The sequence below is a fragment of the Homarus americanus genome, unplaced genomic scaffold, assembly GCF_018991925.1.
Source record: "Homarus americanus isolate GMGI-L3 unplaced genomic scaffold, GMGI_Hamer_2.0 scaffold45333, whole genome shotgun sequence".
Classification (NCBI taxonomy): Eukaryota; Metazoa; Arthropoda; class Malacostraca; order Decapoda; family Nephropidae; genus Homarus; species Homarus americanus.
The window spans coordinates 231162-250887 of NW_024726972.1; the positions used below are offsets into that span (position 1 = coordinate 231162).

At 38.1% G+C, this 19726-nt stretch overlaps 1 protein-coding gene across 2 annotated transcripts in view; it reads left to right on the forward strand.

Moving 5' to 3' along the window:
- LOC121865746 (inactive ubiquitin carboxyl-terminal hydrolase MINDY-4B-like) overlaps positions 1–19726 on the forward strand; it is an 83959-nt gene that overhangs the window by 16067 nt on the left and 48166 nt on the right. Inside the window, exon 3 of one of the 2 annotated variants that reach the window (XM_042365290.1) lies at positions 6788–7004. In XM_042365290.1, the coding sequence (XP_042221224.1) occupies positions 6914–7004 (91 nt within the window). In that variant the 5' untranslated portion in view covers positions 6788–6913. Of the gene's footprint in view, positions 1–6787; positions 7005–12009; positions 12248–19726 lie in introns of those variants that run through there. The other variant, XM_042365293.1, reaches the window with a different exon arrangement.

The window sequence follows — 19726 nt, forward strand, 5'->3', positions numbered from 1 at the left end:
TACAACAACCATTCATAAAAAAATATAAAATTTTAATTAAGTAAAAAAAAAAATATGTTCCCAGAAATTTGTAGACCTAATTTGTATAATTATATTCCTTGAGTTAAACTACATAAACGTCGGTAATATCACGGAGGAGGATTATTACTTTAAGCTCTGTCATGAAGGAACTAAGCATGAAAATATTGCCCGTGCGCGGTTGAGTGAAGTACGGGGGCGGGCTTTATACTAAGCATGTTATTTGCTACTCACAGTTTAAATAAGAATGAAGTTACATTATATACTAGTTATAAATATATGTTTGGATAATTCTAAATCAAAATAACATACTGTGTACTTCACCATATGAGAAATTTACTTAGTAGTCAAAAACATAAACTGGGTTTAAATATCGTCAGTACAAGTATGAGTGAACACCAATTATTTTCAACATAGTTTTATAATATATGTTAGTTACGTGAAGATAATATGAGGGGGTCAGGGTAAGGTTGGTAGCTAAGGGTTAGTACTTATATTGAGTGAAGTAAGTGTTGACAGTATGTTTATTAGGTATATTGTTGTTTCATGTTGATATTGATGTTTGCTGTATATTTTAATTTTGTTTAAGGTTAGATAACGGCTATTTCAAGTCCATGCATTATTTTTGTCATCATCATCTTTAATATGTTGCTATTATTATCATTATTATTATTATTATTACTATTATTATTATTATTATTATTATTATTATTATTATTATTATTATTATTATTATTATTATTATTATTATCGTTTTTGTTATTGTTATATCCACGAGGATAAGACGACTCAAGTAATTTCAGGCTATTTGTCTCAAAACATCAGACTAATCGAACAAAAACAACAAATTTACTTCCACCTAAAAATACCTGCAAATCTCTCTCTTTGCTTGAACCAATTTAGGTCGACACATTGTCAAACTGGAATCACTATCCACCAATGTGTTCCTCTATCATTGGGGACAAAGAGGACTTACCAGGCACTAAAATCTGATTGTCTTCCAAACCCAAACTTTACAGAATGACTTCGTGTTGTGAGCTGAATGAGGGTAGGTATATTGCTCAAGGTGAAGTGCATAGTTTTGAACAGTAATTTTGGACTTAGGAAGTTCTCGCTCTATTGCTCTGTTGTCCGGTTTCTGTCCTGCTCTGTTGTCCGGTTTCTGTCTAGCTCTGTTGTCCGGTTTCTGACTAGCTCTGTTGTCCGGTTTCTGTCCTGCTCTGTTGTCCGGTTTCTGTATAGCTCTGTTGTCCGGTTTCTGTCTAGCTCTGTTGTCCGGTTTCTGACTAGCTCTGTTGTCCGGTTTCTGTCCTGCTCTGTTGTCCGGTTTCTCTGTTGTCCGGTGTCTCTGTTATCCGGTTTCTATCCTACATAAGAGAGATAATTAGAGAACTAAAACAACTCCGATGTTCTTGGTTTAACTCTGACTTCTATTATCAACAGTATGTATGAGTAATTACCCCCCTCTCGTGGTCATTATCCTCGAGGACATTGTTTGTCCAATTAACAACTAACGACCTATTTACACAGCTAAGCCAGCAATAGCTCTCCTATTGCCCTCCCCCCCTCCCCATCCCTTCATAACACCAAAATATGAAATCGACGTTAAGTAATCTAGAAACTCTGGAATATCAGGAAAAGATCAAGTATTAGAGGAAGTCACGAGACAACGCGTGTGTAAGAATATAAAAAATTTGTTATGGGTCTCTGTAAATATGATATTGAAGTTTGTTAAGAGTTGCGTGGCAGATTTTCCATTCGTGATACAACACAGTTTTCTTGTGAGTTTGTGAGTCGTATTTTTTTTTTATGGTATTTGATCTTCAGTGGATGTTAGGTTTACAGTCTCATACAATGATGCCCATAAGAGGTAAGGATACTTCTTATTCATGAATTATGTGACGTTAATTATGAGTCAAGAATGAGTTGGTGATGATTATAATGACGCTTGAGATAAGAGTTGAAGAATATTCGTTCCAATGACAACAAGGAAATTAAATGAGAAAATCTTATAAGGTTAAAAAAAATCCGTAAACTATTTTAAAGATTTTCAAGATTTATATTGAGTTGTTCACTGTTACCTAGAATTCGTCATCTTTTTTCCCTATTGTAGAAGTAAATCCCTTTGTATGTAAGATCAATGATTTACGTTTTATGGCTCGTGGATGTTAACCTAACCTAACCTAGCTTCTACTATATCATTATCTAAAAATAAACAATAAATATAATAATCTTCTAATATATATTTTTTCTCCATATGGATAAAAAAAGAACAGAAATGAAACCCTGATTTAACTCCTGACATAATGTAAACACAACCCGAATACAAGCGAGGTTTTATTTCCAGTTTACACAACAATGAAACAACACGTTGCCACCATCATGACGATTTTATTGGCTTTAAAATTCATCCTGATAATAATGTTATTTTGATTGTATGTTGATTATTTTCGACTATATAAAGAATATATGTTTATTTCCCGCAGCCCCCCTACAGCGTAAATCTATTCGTAACCTTACATTAACGACGAGAATTCTGGATATTCGTGTCAGATGGTCGACCTAAATATACACATAGAACCATGTAGCTCTGAGGCGAGTCAAAACGCTACTCCCTAACTGGTTTCTGTGTGTGTGTGTGTGTGTGTGTGTGTGTGTGTGTCCTACTCCGTCTTAGGGTCAAAATCATTATGGTTGTTATTATTTTTTTTTTTTCAATTTTCTTTAGATGCCATGATACGGTGTGTGTTGGGTGGGAGGGGGAGTGAAGGGTGTAATGGGTGGGGTGATGAAGGGTTATGGGAGAACAAGGGATAAAGGTAGGATTTTTAAGGTTATGTATAATAATAATAATAATAATAATAATAATAAATGACATGTTTACAGGAATACTAAGTTGAAAATCACCCCAAGTTTTCCAGAAATTTTACGTGTAGAATTTGACCTCATCTCAGTGTTTGTATACAATCACTAAGAGATAACCTAACCTAACCTGTAAGCTTAAAGTCAGAGAAATTATTCTACTCATAAATATCTTAACCTCGATATTATGAAAGGAAAAGTAAGATTATGATAAGCTGAGGAAGAGAGTGGTTGTTGACGTGTGCCTGCTTGGGGTACTCGGTGTAGCTCAGGCGAGTGAACGGATCCGGGACGTCAGGGAAGAAATCTCTCCAGAGGGTCAGTCAATCAATCACTCTGGAGAGGCATTTAGGGAGCTGTCTAGAGTAGGTAACAAAAAATGACGATAACCTTTTTGATTTCTGATGAGGAAGTGTCTAGGAAACTCTGCGGTAGAATTAGTAAGTCAGTTCTCAGTTCTCGTGATGATACTAAAAACGAAACCTTTTACTTCTGAACCGCTGATCAGTCTTGGCCAACCACAATAGGTTGTTTTCGTTTGAATTTTTACGTGACTAGATTGTGAGATTCAGAGCAATGAGTGTGTTCGTGTTTGGTAATTTACCGCATCGATAAACAGACAACAAACACAAAATATCCAAACACCAGATCAATATAGCTCTCATTTTTTACGACCCCAAAATAGTCTGTTTTATAATCTAGTTCAGTATCTCAACCACGGCCTGAACGTGAAGGATTACAGCAACACGTTTGCAATAATACGTCTGCAACCTGCATGATTCGAACTGGTAGGAAAAATGCTAAACATTAGAGCCCACAAACATTATTGTTCACGGTTGTTGCATGAACCCGCGCCCTGGATTACCAAATGTTTACAACTGAGGCAAAAATTAGGATTTCTTTTGATGTCATTCTTGTTCTGTTTCGTCTGTCTTTTTTGATTCTTCCTCTATTCTTTCATTATCTTTCTTTCTCACTTCCTCCCATACTTAGTAAATCTGTTTCTCTTTATTCTGTTTCTAATACTCTCTTTCTCTCAGTTTCTCTTTCTCTCTGTGCGTCTGTCTAGCTATGTGTGTTAGTGTCTTCCTGACGTCAAGGAACAAGGGAACGAGACGCTCCTCCATAGTGGTGAGAGAGAGCGAACGCAGCGTCACTAAAACTATATAAACATTGAACTTCTTTGTCAATGTTCAGTTTGATGTTTTGGCTTTACGTCACACTCTAGAATTACACACAAAATGTATCCAAAACTTATAGGTAGCGAATAACTAATGTTAGGAAAGTGATTAAAGTTACTCTAAGGTCATTAACAGACATAAGTACCAAAATTACAACTTAATGACCCCCCTATCCTTAATCAGGTAGTTAATGAGTACAGGTAATCTAAGAAATAAGTATTTTTTACAGGTTTAGTAGAGTAATATTGAGACCTTGTGGATTATAATGGAGGTGTAACCCTGGTTATATCTGGTCGGCTGGTACGCCTGACTAGAGAGCTACGAGTTGATTTATATTCTCTATCTCACTGACAACCCCCATAGCTTACACAGTACAGAGTCACAAGATGGTCGACTCTTCAGATATGTTTGTGAGTGGCTGTATTGAGTGATAAAATTGTACGGTATATATTGAAGGTTAGTAGACCACCGTAGACTCCAAGGTGTTTAAATAAATCGATTTTTTTTATTACTAACAGTTTTCGTATTGTTTGGTAGGTATTTGAATTATTAAACGTTAGAAATTGTAATGAAGGAAGAGCAATACCGTTAGACATCCTAGCTAACATAGCTAAACTGATGGCCGGTCCAGCAACTCGGCCAATGGAATTTATAAATACGAGCTATAACGGCTTTGGTATGTAAACACAGAAGCCACCAGGTCAAGGATATCACAAGAGTAAATCATAATGACCCGGGCGGTTACACACAAATACATACATTCACAGTGGTAATGATATATAAAGAACTGAATAAATATGAAATGACATATAAACAAAACACTGGAATCCCACAGTAGGAGGAAATAAAGCACAGAAACACCAGAGCATTGTATATTTCGACCGTATTATGCGGCCCTGTTCACCAGTGTTTACAGAGAATTTATAAGTTACCAATCCATTCCCCTAGATGTTTTTCGTTTTCTCTGATACACAACCAAAGAAAACGGATTTATATACCATCAATGACGACTAGGGATGACTCAAGAAACACGCTGCAGGTTTACTCCCATAAAGATTCTTAATGTTAGGGGTCCTGGATGATAAATATAATAACTGTGTGATAAGTATTCCATAACACTTAAATTAGATGAGATGAAATGGAAATTTTAAAAATAAAAATTAAATGAATATGAAGAAAACAATTGATTTTCTATTAATATCTTATCAACTGTGTTTTGCTCGATGAGAAAAAAAATTGGACACATGTTAAGGAGTGAGAATGTTACGGTAACTTTCTTACATACAATGAGACACACTGAGAAACAACTAATACGTAAGTTACCTGAGATAATTAAGTATCACACACACACACACACACAAAAAAACACCCCTTCCCCACACACAAACAAAGCACTCCGCCCCCAAACAAAACACCCCCCCCCCTTACACACAACAAATGGTTGGGGGGGGGGGGACCTTCTCGCTCAATAAACGGCACATTCTTGAAGCCACACGGTAGCATGACACGCGCCCTTGAAACAACACCGTACAGAGGGTGGTATTATGAGCCACCGTTAATAAATATCTCAAACATTACAACCTTTATCTGATAATATTAACGCCAAAAGTCATCATTGCATACAAAGGCTTTAAAGTCATTTGTAGTTAAAACGCTGTATTAATTTCTTTATAATATTCATTGGCATAAATTCCTATCTCAAAAACGTAAACATAACATCATTAGGTTGACGTACAAAACTGCTGTCTAAACTACTGTCTATATTAATTTTAGACAGATGATTAATGTCTTAGTTAATCTTTAGACAGAGAAAATCCAGTTTAGTAATATTCGTTTTAGTAGATCACAAACACCTGTGACTGTATCAGAGAAAAGAATCCCTCACTCACACCTGTACTAATTAACTCCTGCTATGCCCCTCACCTGCATGGCACACCCTTAGCTAACCCACAATTGCTGTCACGCACCTGGAGTTCGTTCCTCTTTGGGGCAAAAGATTATTAACGTTAGTCGATTTGTCGGTGTCTTTTGTACTCATGAAACTCTGAAGATTAAAAAAAAGACACGTTCTACAAATTGACAGGTCCTACAAATTGACTGGTCCTACAAATTGACAGGCCTTGCAACTTGACAGGTCCTACAAATTGACAGGTCATGCAAATTGACAGGTCCTAATACCGTCAGCAAGGGACAATTTATTCTTAGATCCAATTAAATCTTATTGACTTTTAAAGGGCAAAATATTAGAAACTCTGGACACCTGTAGCCTATTATAACAGTATTGGTTTAAGAGTTTAGAATCGTCACACAAATTCGAGTCGCACATGGCATTGGTTTTTTTTCCATTTATCTGTTTAACAAGAGTAATAATAATAATAATAATGATAATGATAATGATAATAATAATAATAATAATAATAATAATAATAATAATAATAATAATAATAATAATAATAATAATAATAATAATGATGATGATGATGATGATGATGATAATAATAATAGCAGTTAAATAGTAATGTAGAATAATAATAATTTGTTTTATTTATTACTTATTTGTCTGGGTTTTTTTATTTATCTTTTTCATTTCTCTATCTTCTATTTATTTTCTCTTTTAGTGTTTTTTCGCCATTTTATCTCTCGTCTTTTGATAATAAATAGATGTACACCATAACCTAACCTAACCTAACCTAACCTAACCTAACCTCACTCGTTGTTGTTGGCAGCACAGGTCCTGATGACGGCCGAAGCATCACACCTCAAGTCCGGCCTCTCTTGAAGGTTCCTAATAGGACATGAAGGAGTCGAACAGTGGGTGTTGGCTGCGTCGGTTCTGTGGTTCCTGACGGGGAATGAAGGAGGCGGCTCCTAGGTGTTGGAAACGCCCGGTCTGTTTCCTTGGGGTGGCGCCCTTCTATGTTAAACCACCGAAATTCATTGGCGGTGAGTACTCATTCTGGTGTTTTTCCAAATTGCTGTGTTAAGTTCTTCATTAGTTGCTGTGTTAAGTTCTTCATTAGTTGCTGTGTTAAGTTCTTCATTAGTTGCTGTGTTAAGTTCTTCATTAGTTGCTGTGTTAAGTTCTTCACTAGTTGCTGTTCTCTGTTAATCATCTTTATTGAGATCTCTGCACCTGTTTCACGATGTCAACAGAACCTTCTGCATGATTTTAATATGACGTAGTAGGCAGTGGCCAGCTATCAAACAGGGAGGTACTACCGCCTGGGAAGATATTGGAAGCATATTGTGTTGTCCAATGGTAGCCCCTGCCATATATGACCAGGTTGCTGATCTGACTTTCTGCCTCATTTACACACAATTGCAGGGTCTCAATTGTTTCTCTTACTTTGACAACACAACATACATATATTGTTTCTCATTATTGATCTTATTATTATTATTATTATTATTATTATTATTATTATTATCATTATTATTATTATTATTATTATTATTATTATTATTATTATTATTATATTTTCGCCTCCAGTCCCTGATGTGGGTCATTGATCTGTGCCCTGGTTACTAATCCCAACAACAACACTACACTACACTTTTTCCTTTCTGATTCTTTTTCTCTCGTCGTTTGTGTATGTTTTGTATAATGGTTTATTAGCCATAGAACAAACTGTCTGTATGCTGATGACTATGGCTTCATGTGCTGCTGGTAATGTAAGATAAAGACAACACAAAAAATATAACGTGAAGGTAAGTGATAGAAGATGGCGTCTCGGTGACCAACGCTCGTGAGTATCTGCCCTAGTGTTCAATAACCTACATTATGATAGCATTTACATACAACACATGCCAAGTCACCTTATCAACTAGTACTCGAATAACTTTTACCGACTCTTTCTCTGATAACGTTGTGGATTTTAGGAAACCTTCAAACACAAGTCTTACTCTCTGTGTCGCCTCAAGGTTCCCAGCATCGACAAATACCAAGACAATCCCAAGTTTCGTAAAGAATGAGGTCAAAGGGTCATTTATCCTCGGTATTTTCTTTTCCTTGGGTCATCCCGAGAGTAAGGGGACATGATCATCTCTGGGGAGGATTATGGTAGTCCCCCCCCCTGGAGTCGTCTGCATGACCTGGGCCTTCGTCATGCACCTCCTGCCTTTTGTCTTCACCTGCCGCCCCTCTCACCTCAGCCACCACTCCTCTCCCTCACCCACCACTCCTCTCCCTCACCCACCACCCCTCTCCCTCACCCACCACCCCTCTCTCCTCACCCACACCCCTCCCTCACCCCACCCACCCCTCTCCTCACCCCACCCCTCTCCCCACCACCACCCTCTCCCTCACCCACCACCCCTCTCCCTCACACACCAGAATTATGTTGGTGTGTTTGGCTCACATATGTCTTGTTTCTCTGTGTTTTGTTGTTGTTTTTTCATGTTCGTCTTTTCTTTCGTGGTGTAATAGACAGTTACCAAGGACAGGCAGGCAGTAGGGACATTCACCTGAGCGATGTGGATTTCAAAAACTTAACATTACCGACGGGACAAGAACCTAACCTAACCTAACCTAACCTAAACCCAACCTAACCTAACCTAAACCCAACCTAACCTTCTCTACTAATTATTATTATTTTTTTTTTTATCTTGTTATTTTAGTTACGTTCCTGAATTAAATTTTTGTGTTTTTGGTAAGAAAGAAAAAATTCGTGGATATATTTAAATGGAATGAGGTGTGTGTGTGTGTGTGTGTGTGTGTGTGTGTGTGTGTGTGTGTGTGTGTGTGTGTGTTCTCATTCCTATCACTTTCTACACTTACATCACACATCCCTATCACTTCATATACGCTTTTAAACATTCCTATTTCCCTTGATTCACTCCACACAACAATAAAACAGAAAAAAAAACACAGATACCAAACAGAGAAACACATAAGGACGATTTTTTTTTCCTACGAATTCCTCTAATCACAGAACTTCCCCCGTTCATCAGTACTCGTGACAACAAACAGTCAATCATGTCACCAGCCCCACCTCTTCGTCAGCAGATTAACCAAACAAACATTACTTAAAGTTTATCCTTAATTCAGTATGAGGTGGCTGTTTATCTGACTCTCACGCCACTCATGGAGGAATTTTCTCAGATAAACACAAGATTAACATTATTAAGATATGTTTAATTTGTCTAATTTTTCTTGACCAATTAGTGTTGGGACGGTGATGAAGAGAAAGGTCACCTGATATTAGTTTAAAACGTCTGGGGGGTAATTGAGTCATTATTATCTATTCAAATTGTCTGTAACCTAGTTCGTATTATGGGGTTATATATATTCTTTCCTTCCTTCCTTAATACCAATGTAAAATATCACCGGTTTATAACAAGGATCTAAGGTGGAACTGTCATGGTTGTAAATATACGATAATTCTCGTTTTGATGATTATTGATGATTGTGTTTTATTTATTGTGATTAAGGTTTTAGTTATTAAGTAAATGAAAATATATATAAAATATGTTGGGAGGGAATATTTTCGTTCTGGTCATGTGGAGGTGTAGGTGAGGAGAATGATGGTGATGAGTCGAACAAGGTCTCCTGGGGCAGTTGAGGGTCGTTAGGTCACTCACTATCATTCACCATCAATACTATACACTATTTTATTGTCAGTTTCATTATTTGTCTCTGTATTCATTTTTTACTTCAGTCTAATTGAATTTTTCTGAATATGAAGATCCGAGTACACATTGGCTCACTAGTTTCATGTACAGGTGTTCACAACAACCTCAGGTGATCTGTGTCTCTTTCATAAACACAAAAGAATCTTCAGTGGATGTGAATGAGAGAGACTGGCAGCGTGTTAGACTTTGTTGTTGTTGATCTGGTGTGCTGGGTGTAATGTGTTGTGATCAGCGAGTTATTTCTGTTTTCCTGGTGTGTTATATGCAGCGCTGACCGACCTCCGTAGATCAACACCCACACGAGCGATATTGGTCAGGAGGAATGTTTGTCATGTTGATCATAACGATAACAGATAAATGATTTCCTCTGGTGGTGTTAAGTCGAACACGGCGTTAGTATCGACGTATTGTGTGTGTGCCATCAACGACAGTAATGCCTTACCTCTGCTCTGGACTGTGATCGTAATTCAGTTTTCCATTCAGCACGCAGCAGGAGGTGGACCAATGTCGTCACCATCACCAAAATATATAAAAAAAGTGTCCACACTCGACAGTTCATTGGAGGATGAACCCAGGCGGCTGTGTCGAGAAGCAGATGGCGGTGTTTCCCTTAGTGCTCGCCAGGATGGAGATCACACGAAGAAACTTTAACAAGTGGAAACTTCAGTGATTAAATATGACCCAGTGGGAGGCAGTCAATTATTTACATCTGTCTTGTTAAAGAAGATGAATAAAGCTGATCATTTTTGTTTTTTGTTTAGCAAATTGTGACTTATCACAACTCATATTTCAGACTAATAATTATACTAAGCCTTCTTATACCTGTGTGATGAGAAGCCATCGGGACGGCGACCTCCTCGTCGACACACCACAGCTTAAACAACACAAAAAGAGAAAAAATCCATGAAGAAAGAAAACAGGAAGACAGTGAGGCGTGACGGGACGCGTGAACAGCGGGGTAATAGTTGGCATTCTGCAGCCACGTGAGTCACTCGTCCCCACCCACCGACCCGTGAGGCTTTACTGACTGCCGTGTTAACCAAACCTTTTACTCTTACCCACCGACTTGTGAGGCCTCAGCTGGGTTCTCCTCACACCCACTCTCCCACACACGTCTGCAGGGACCCGTGAGGCCGTCTAGATCAGCATCACCTCGTGTTCCAGGTATAGCGCCTCGAACACTCTGATTACACAGGATATGGCGTATGGCAGAGCTTGATGTCTTATATGTACCGACTGTTATGTTTGTTTGCCCACTGAATAATGTATGACGTGGTTGAGTGTCGTGCATTGACACAAACCTACGTGGTGTATGATGTATGACGGCTACCATTGTTATACATAGCATTACTTGTCTATCTGGTGTGCGATGAATGTTATACACGTGATATTATTTAGTGTAGAGAGTGTATGTGGAGCCAGGTGTTGAGATTAGGGGCTCTGACGTGATGAGTGATCTGGATGAGTGACTAACATGAAGAAAAATGAGTAACATAAACAACGTGTCGAGAGGATGAATATGACGTGGGTGAGTATGAGATGAGAAAGTGAGTAAGTGGGAGAGAGAATAAAGGGAGATGAAGGGATTAAGAGTGAAATGGAAGGAGAAAGAGAGAGAGAATAAGGTTCAGATGGGGAGGGTGGGGGGATGAGTAGCCTACCTGAGTAACGCGCGGATATAATACCATTTAAGCGGATTACACATTACTTATTTTCCAATACAGTAAAATTCGGTTAATTTGATACGTGAAATTAGGCTTACAATTGATCATTCGTCTATATGATGATTAATTCCCCACCAAACACAACAAAATGGTGTATCTTTCTATTTCATTAAGAATTATAACATAAATTATCATTCTAATCTGGATAATCAACGATGGGGTTTAATAATTCGTCTGGACAGGTGCCTAGAATCATTACTAATTATACCGTAATCAAGCAGGAGCCATTTCTTGAGTTCACCTGACACTGATGTACCCGTCTGTCGTGCTACTGAGTCGACAGGTAACGAGGGCTCTGCTTGGCCGACCAGTCATGACCCGCGACGCAACCTGAGCAATGTAAGTTACGCCACCACAACAGTCATTTACACACACTCACACACACACACACACACACACACACACACACACACACACACATATATTTACATTTGCTGTTGTGTGTGTGTGTGTGTGTGTATGTGTGTGTGTGTTATGTGTGTTTATACATATATACCAACTGTGTACACATACATAATTTAAGAAGTGTGTGTGTGTACATCTAGGTGTGTGCGGAGAGTGGGTTGTGTACGTCTCGGGTTAGTTATGTGCACTAATACGTGACTGTGTCCATTTATACCCGGATGTGTGTAGACCAACAATCAGTACTTACCGTGTGTACCCGTGTCTGTCTGTGTGCACTGAAACATCTCACCGTGTACACCAATACCTCACCTGTGTACACCAATAGCGAGTTGGTGTCTTGCTAGGAAGCGACCATGGCTAGCAGTCTCCAGATCACCAAGTTGAAGGCAGCGGTCACTAAGCACTGTATGGCCATCAACAAGACTCGTGAGTACTATCAACACTTCAGCCTGCTTGGTGACTATGCATGGTGCCTGTCTGGCTTCTCTTTCTCTCTCTTCATTTCTCATTCTCTTTTATTTTCTCTCTCTCTCTCTCTCTCTCTCTCTCTCTCTCTCTCTCTCTCTCTCTCTCTCTCTCTCTCTCTCGCTTCAGCATACATTATTTACCTTGTCTAGTGAAGCAGTGTGTCTACCTCAATCATCAGGTGAGAAGGTCTAGGAGCCGTCTTGAGGTGGGTTAATTATCGCCATAAGTGACAAGATTAACATTACTAGTCACTGGAAGTTTTACTGCTGATGAGTTTTACGTAAAGAATGTTTAATAATCCTTACGTCTGGCCAGTGGATTATTTTTATGCTCTTTCGGGGTTAATAGTTCTCGCTAGGAATGTGGAATTAGACGTAATAAAGAAAATTAACTAAGGTTTTTGGTTTGTTGCACTAGAAGAAAATAGGACTCAAGCATCACCTATTCGTTACTATTGTGATTCCCGAAGCTGACAGACTGACAGACATAAAAACAGATAACTCCCAGACGTCTTAACAACACTACAAACTGTAAATATTAACGTATTAACATCTTAGTAACACGGAAGTATCGCCTAGAATCCAGATTATAAAAATTAAGTTAAAAAATTATTACCCACAGCCCAAGATGTAGCACTGAATACATAAATTATGATAAAACATCCAAAAAATTATGTCCCAAATATTGTCCCTGAAATGACATCGAGAGGCTATACTGGATAGGTTCAATTTAAGAGAATATTAAGGTAAAGAATCATTTCAAAGACTCTGTATTCATTTTTTCTCTGGTGTCAACTGAAGGTAGAGAATCAGTTTAACTTTGATATGTTTGGCTGATTTTTTTGTTGTATTATCAAGTTAAGCGGTTAAGTACAGTCCCCTTCACTAGTGCGTTTACAGGGGCTCGTTAGGTTTTGTGCAGTGTGGCATCGTTGTGTTTGTTTACATTCGACAGAAGGAAACTCGCAGTTGTAAACATACTATGGAATCAAAATAAAACAATATTAAAACAAATATCTCAAAGATAATGATTTGTGGAATGTTTATATGACGAGCCCCTGTAAACACACTAGTGAAGGGGACTGTACTATGGTAGACAAAAGTTCCTACCCTCAACCAGCCACAATGTGACTGAATCACCTGAGGTTCGAATAACGAATCAACTGAGGGAAGTGCTGTAATCGTCCAACAGATGGCGCTTTGTGTAGTGCGTATGACGGAGGATGGGGAACCAGAGAGGAAAGAGGAGGAGGTCTGAGGGAAGGGACTTTTGACCACCATAGTACAGTCCCCTTCACTAGAAGAGAAGACTGACAAAAGACTATTAAAGAATAACAACTTAGGTGTGAGAGAGACAATACCTGGAGAATGACAATAAAGATAAGACAACACTGACACAGGTCTCATGTTGCTCTGTGTGTGTGGAGGAGGATTATTATCACTTGATCATTATTAAACTCATAATTTCCTAAGCAATAATCTCTTCATTATATACTATTACCTGCGGCATCTATGTTACTGGTCACGTGAATGAGACACCCGAACTAACTCACCCTGACTGCCTCATCTGCTGCGAGTGTGTTGTTTTTCCTCATTTGGGGTCGATACTGTACTGCTTCAGGTTGGGAGGGAACGAACTGTTGACCCCGAGTGTACAGTGTCTCTAAGTGGTTCATTTGGCTTTTTTTATTTTCACTAGGAATTTAATTCTTACGTTATGTCTAAAGTCCTTCATTTGGCTCTGCTGTCTCTCCCAGAAAATAAAATAAAAACACATTGTAGGCCCATTAGTATGCCAGTAACTTGGATGCCTCTACAAAAATGCCTTTGCGGCTTATGAAGAATGTTGCATTATCATCCTTGTGCAGAAGATTCCACTGTTGTAAGCTTGAACGTTTGCCCAGAGTTCAAGATCCTTTAGTAAAGTCATTCAACTCATTTTGACGTATGAGATGTGGCTCATTCAATTCAGGAAAGTATTGTTCATCATCATCATCATCACCATCATCATCACCAGCATCATCATCACCATCACCATCTCCATCATCATCATCACCATCTACTTGGTGTGAACGTGTTGAATGCAGGCGGTGTTAGTACAGGAGACTCACCCGACTGTGAGTTTGGTCTTACTGCTGGCTTCATATTACAGTATTTTATCTAGTGGTTACCCTCCGTAGTGAACCAATTGACATTTGTCTGGCAATAATAACAGTCGATGATATGATTCTGTCGCCCCCACACACGCTGCAAATCGCATGGATATCATTTTTTTTTCCTCTAGACCAATCAGTCATCACCAGAGACAACATTCTCGTCTCTGAAACACTACTGATTGCGAGAATGAAACTCACTCTACAACACCGTACTTAATTCAGTGTCCCCATAACGACCAATTGGCCCCGTAGTTATCAGCAGTGGACATTGTATTTGTCGAGACTTTTGAAGAGAAAATTGTATGAGTTCATTACAGCTTTAACTCTATTCATCATCATAAAACTGAAATATTTAAAGGAAAACGCCCTCGTGTGTGTATGTATGTGTGTTCAGAAAATGAAGAGAACATATATGAATAAAGCATTTACATATAATTACTGAAGTTGCCCCTAATAGCTATCTACATTTTCTTTTATCACTATAGATTCCCGTTTTCTTCTATACGCTGACACTCCAGCTTTTCATTCCCTTTGTCTTTGTTATGTTGACGATGACTACTTGTGATGTCATGGCTTCTGTGTCGTGTGGTCTTATCTTCCTCCTGTGACTAGAAGGTTGAGAGAGGATGCTATTGTTATTGATGGATTGGAAAAGGAACCGCAATACCTAAGGCTCTATCGCTCTTATCATTCTCAAGATTATATGGTAACACACACACACACACACATAGTGGTAATATAGTCGTAGCTATATTAAAACTGGAACTATTTTTAGTCCATAATTACAACTGTCCACTTAACATTACCTCTTCATAACCAACCAAGAACATGTCACTATAATATTCATTTCATTGCTTTATAATTTTCTTCAGTATTACGACACTTCATGCATACCTCATTGAACCCTGACACACACACACACACACACACACACACACACACACACACACACCTCCTACAAGTATCCCGTAGCAATCATTCTCAATATAATGAGTTATTACATAGTGAAGATGAGAAATGTGTCTTGGTATCTCGTATCGTGGTATTCTGAGTCATAGATTGATAAGAAACTAGATCTGAGAAGCATAATTATATTCATTTACAATACAATAAGATCTTGGTATAATACAGTAGAGGGCAGTATTGGTTCTATAAGTCTAGTAACATTAATTAGAGGTTAATTAATGAGTGATTGAGAGTTTTAAAACGTATAATTATGGTGTACTAGTAGTGAGGATGGATCGATACCTGGACAAAGGAGTGTAGTCACAAAGTAAGTAAGGAATGACTAAAAATACGACTTGACCTCTGAACTTCACCTTAGACATCGTGACGGACAACACACACACACACACACACACACACACACACACACAATATTCCTCAAATCATGCAATGTAAAAATGCTCCCTGAGTCAACAAGAGACCCTGAGCGTGGAATCCCTCCCTACTAACGACACGGCACAAGGAAAATTACTGCTTTGCATTCAGAGCACCACATGCCACGACATACAGGTAACAATGTGGGTTAGTCGAAATTGCACACGGGAGACTGAACTAACCTGAGCGGCTTCCTTGATTTGTATATTTGATGACTTGTTATGACTGCGAGCAAGACTTTGTTAGCTCACAGTTGGTATTACATAATTGGTAAGTGTACAGTGAAGGTGTAGCTGTGGGTGTGTAAGTATACTGAGGTGTACAGAAAGTTCAGGTGTAGAAACAACTATAAACATTAATACTCGATTATTTCAACCTTGTATTTACAACACACGAGGGGATGGATTATTTGTAAACACAGCCCGCTTGGTGGAGCCTTGAGGAACGCAAACCAAAAATGGCTGAGCGTCCACACATACCCAGTTACCACCCAGTCAGTCACACACCCAGTCACCACATCCAGTCACACACCCAGTCACCACACACACTCTACTGACAAGGGCGTTTATACTGTTCGTTTGATCTGTCTAAAATAACGACAGACAGTACACGAGGACAAATTGAGATCATTTCACCAGTGTTTGTCCTCATCCTCCTCCTCCTCCAGCTGTCCATCTCTACAATAAGGCTCTAATAACTACACCCCACAACGTAAAATATCTTCAAGTATGAGGTTCGATTATTTGAACAGCCCAGGTATGGTAGGGAGGGGAGGAGGGAGGGATGGAGTGAAGGAGGGAGGTCATCCACACTCCACAATAATAATGTAAACAAAAGAAATAAATAAAATCCATGTACTTCCTCCTCAATTAACCACTAACTCACTTTTTTATGATTATTAACATTGTATCTTTAATTCTTCAGAAGCTACGATCCAAAATAAATTAATCTTAAAAAACAAAAACAAAAAAAAAACAAAATACCACGGGTTTATTTCGCGGTAAATATCCTGATCTTCACTACAGGTGTATGGGTAACAAGGTCATTCTTGATTAAGGTTAGGGGTCATGCATGGACCAATTAAACACCTGTGGTCATGAAGGAGTTACACCTGTGATCATGAGTGAGTTTATTACCTATTCTGCCACACGTAATCTCCTTGTTATTGTCACAGTTCGATATAGTAACGCGGTTCTAAATCTCACCTCCTAGCAGATAGATAAAAAACACCCCCCCCCCCTCCTGCATAATCTAACTCATGTTCTAAGACTGGAAACTACTACTCATTAACTCATTAAAAACACATTAAGACCAAATTATCCTATTATGATAACTTTTAGGGATTAAACGAATATTATGACCACTAATTACCCCCGTGTTTGTCAGGTAATGTAAGGAAGGTGAAATACTATATACAAGTTTAAAGGTGTGTGTGTGTGTGTGTGTGTGTGTGTGTGTGTGTGTGTGTGTGTGTGTGTGTGTGTGTGTGTGTGTGTGTGTGTGTGTGTGTGTGTGTGTGTGTTATATAGTTTTAACACCCACGACAGAAAGAAAAATATAGCAGAGAAACAAATATTGTATTCTTTGGTTAGGTTAGGTTTGGTTAGGTTAGGTTTGGTTTATTACTACAGATGGCGTTTAAGTGTGTTTTACGACAGGTGTGAATGTTGGTGTGAATGTTGGTTGTAAATGTTGGTTGTCAATGTTGGTTGTCAATGTTGGTGAAAATGTTCGTTGTAAATGTTGGTTGTGAATGTTGGTGTAAAGGTTGGTGTAGATTTTGGTTGTGAATGTTGGTGTAAATGTTGGTTGTAGTTGTTGATTGTGAATGTTGGTTGTAAATGTAGGTAACACAAGGTAACACTATACTCTCCATAAAGGTGTAAACTAAAGAACTCATAAGAGAGGTACCAAGGTAACAATACAAGATACCAATTCTTACTCTTTTCCCCACTCGTCTAGCAGCCTAGGTTAACACTTCCTCATGACCTTGGAAAATGACACACTGACTGCCCTCTCTGGTATAGTTCTCATGTGACACGACCACTACCCTAATATCTTAATTACTGACCTTTGACCTTGAATTAGTATGGGTTTTTTTATAGTTTCTTTGACAGGGAGAGAGAAGCGTGAGTTGAACAAGAAGTAGTAGACATGAGGTTAGGTTAGGTTAGGTTAGGTTTGGTTTGGTTTGGTTTGGTTAGGTTAGGTTAGGTTAGGTTAGGTTAGGTTAGGTTAGTGTTAGGTTAGTTTACGTATCAATGAATCCTGCCATAAACTGGTCTAAGGTGAAACTGCATTTAGGATGAGCTATTGTGTCCATTACCTGAGTCTTAATTAACGTAAGCTATCACCTGGGTATATTTTATAGTCTATCCTAACCTAAACCAACTTAAAACTAACCTAACATTAATCTACCCTAAACCCATCCTTAACCTAACCTAATCCTAATATAACCTATTACCTCGAGGATCAATAACATACATCATCATTTATAAGCACCAATCAGCACACGACGTACCCTCAAAGGCGTGGATTTTACATTTTAGAACTCGAGGTAACTGTGTGTGCTTGCGTGTTGAAGGGTGAAATGTCGATTGAATCATAAGAAGAAATTTTTCGCTTTTTCGACTTGGATTTATTTTTTGTCGGAATATAAGAATTTACGAAGGACAGAATTGAGAAGAAAGAGAAGAAGACCGAGAGAAATAAAGAAGGAAATGGGAGGAAAACTTAGGAGGGAAGAAGAAGATGAAGAAGAAAAAATATAAAGGCGAAGAAGAAGAAAGAAGATTAAAGAAGAGGAATAAGACGAAGGCGAAATAAAGATAAAAGTCAAGAAAATTGAAGAAAAACAAAAAATAAGAAAAATAAAATAAAAGAAAATGACGAAGAAATACGAAGCTAAAGACGAATTTAAAGACAGGAAAAATACATCGGAAAATACACAGAAAATACAACTATATATTTGGAAGCAGTGTATAGACGAGTGTATCACTGTCTTAACTTACCAGTGACTTACGGGGCGATGACAACACGGAGGTGGAAATAATTGACAATAAAAAATAATTCACCTGTAAACATTTTTATAAAGATCATTATTATTATGATAACATTGTAAAAAAATAAAAATATAATGTTTCCTAGATATTCTGAAAACATTAAAGAATCGTAAGAACAGAGACATAATTATGGTCGTGTTGACTTATTTTTTTATCCTCAACGTGTAGTATCGTAGACGTGTGGGTGATTAGTAATGGTAATGATGATGATAATGATATTGATAGTTTAATTGATTTTTTTTAGGCCTCTCTCTCTCTCTCTCTTTCCTTTTCTCCCCTTCCTGCTCTCTCTTTCTGGCCGGTGAATCAGTCGCCTTGTCTGTCATTTCTGGCTTTCGGATTTTGTGCATCATGCGAAATATTGCAAAAACAAAAACAATAATAAAACAACAAGAATTTTTATGAGAAGTGAAGGCAGGATTTGGGTCACAGTCGAAATTATCAAAAAAATTTATAAAATCGTAATTGCTCATACTGTAGTTACGATAGAGTCTCTGTGTAACTTTAATGCCATTTTGGTCGTTATTTTTGTGCCGTAGTTAAAGGCAGCAAGATTATAATTCTCATGTATTTACTAGAGGGTAAATTCCAAACACGAACTTTTGAGAATTTGTCCCTTAAAGTTTTCAAAAAATCCCAAAATTTCTTTCCAACATTTTCAATTACAGTTTTATCGTCATTTTTTTTTATTATCAACTTTATGTCTTAACTTAGATTAATCATTCAGACATCATATCAACACCCAGACACCAAGTTAGCTTAGACATAAACATCCTTACGCCGTTTAGTTTACTTTATCACAGTCGCTGACGAAGGTACGAACGACACCACATCAGGCGC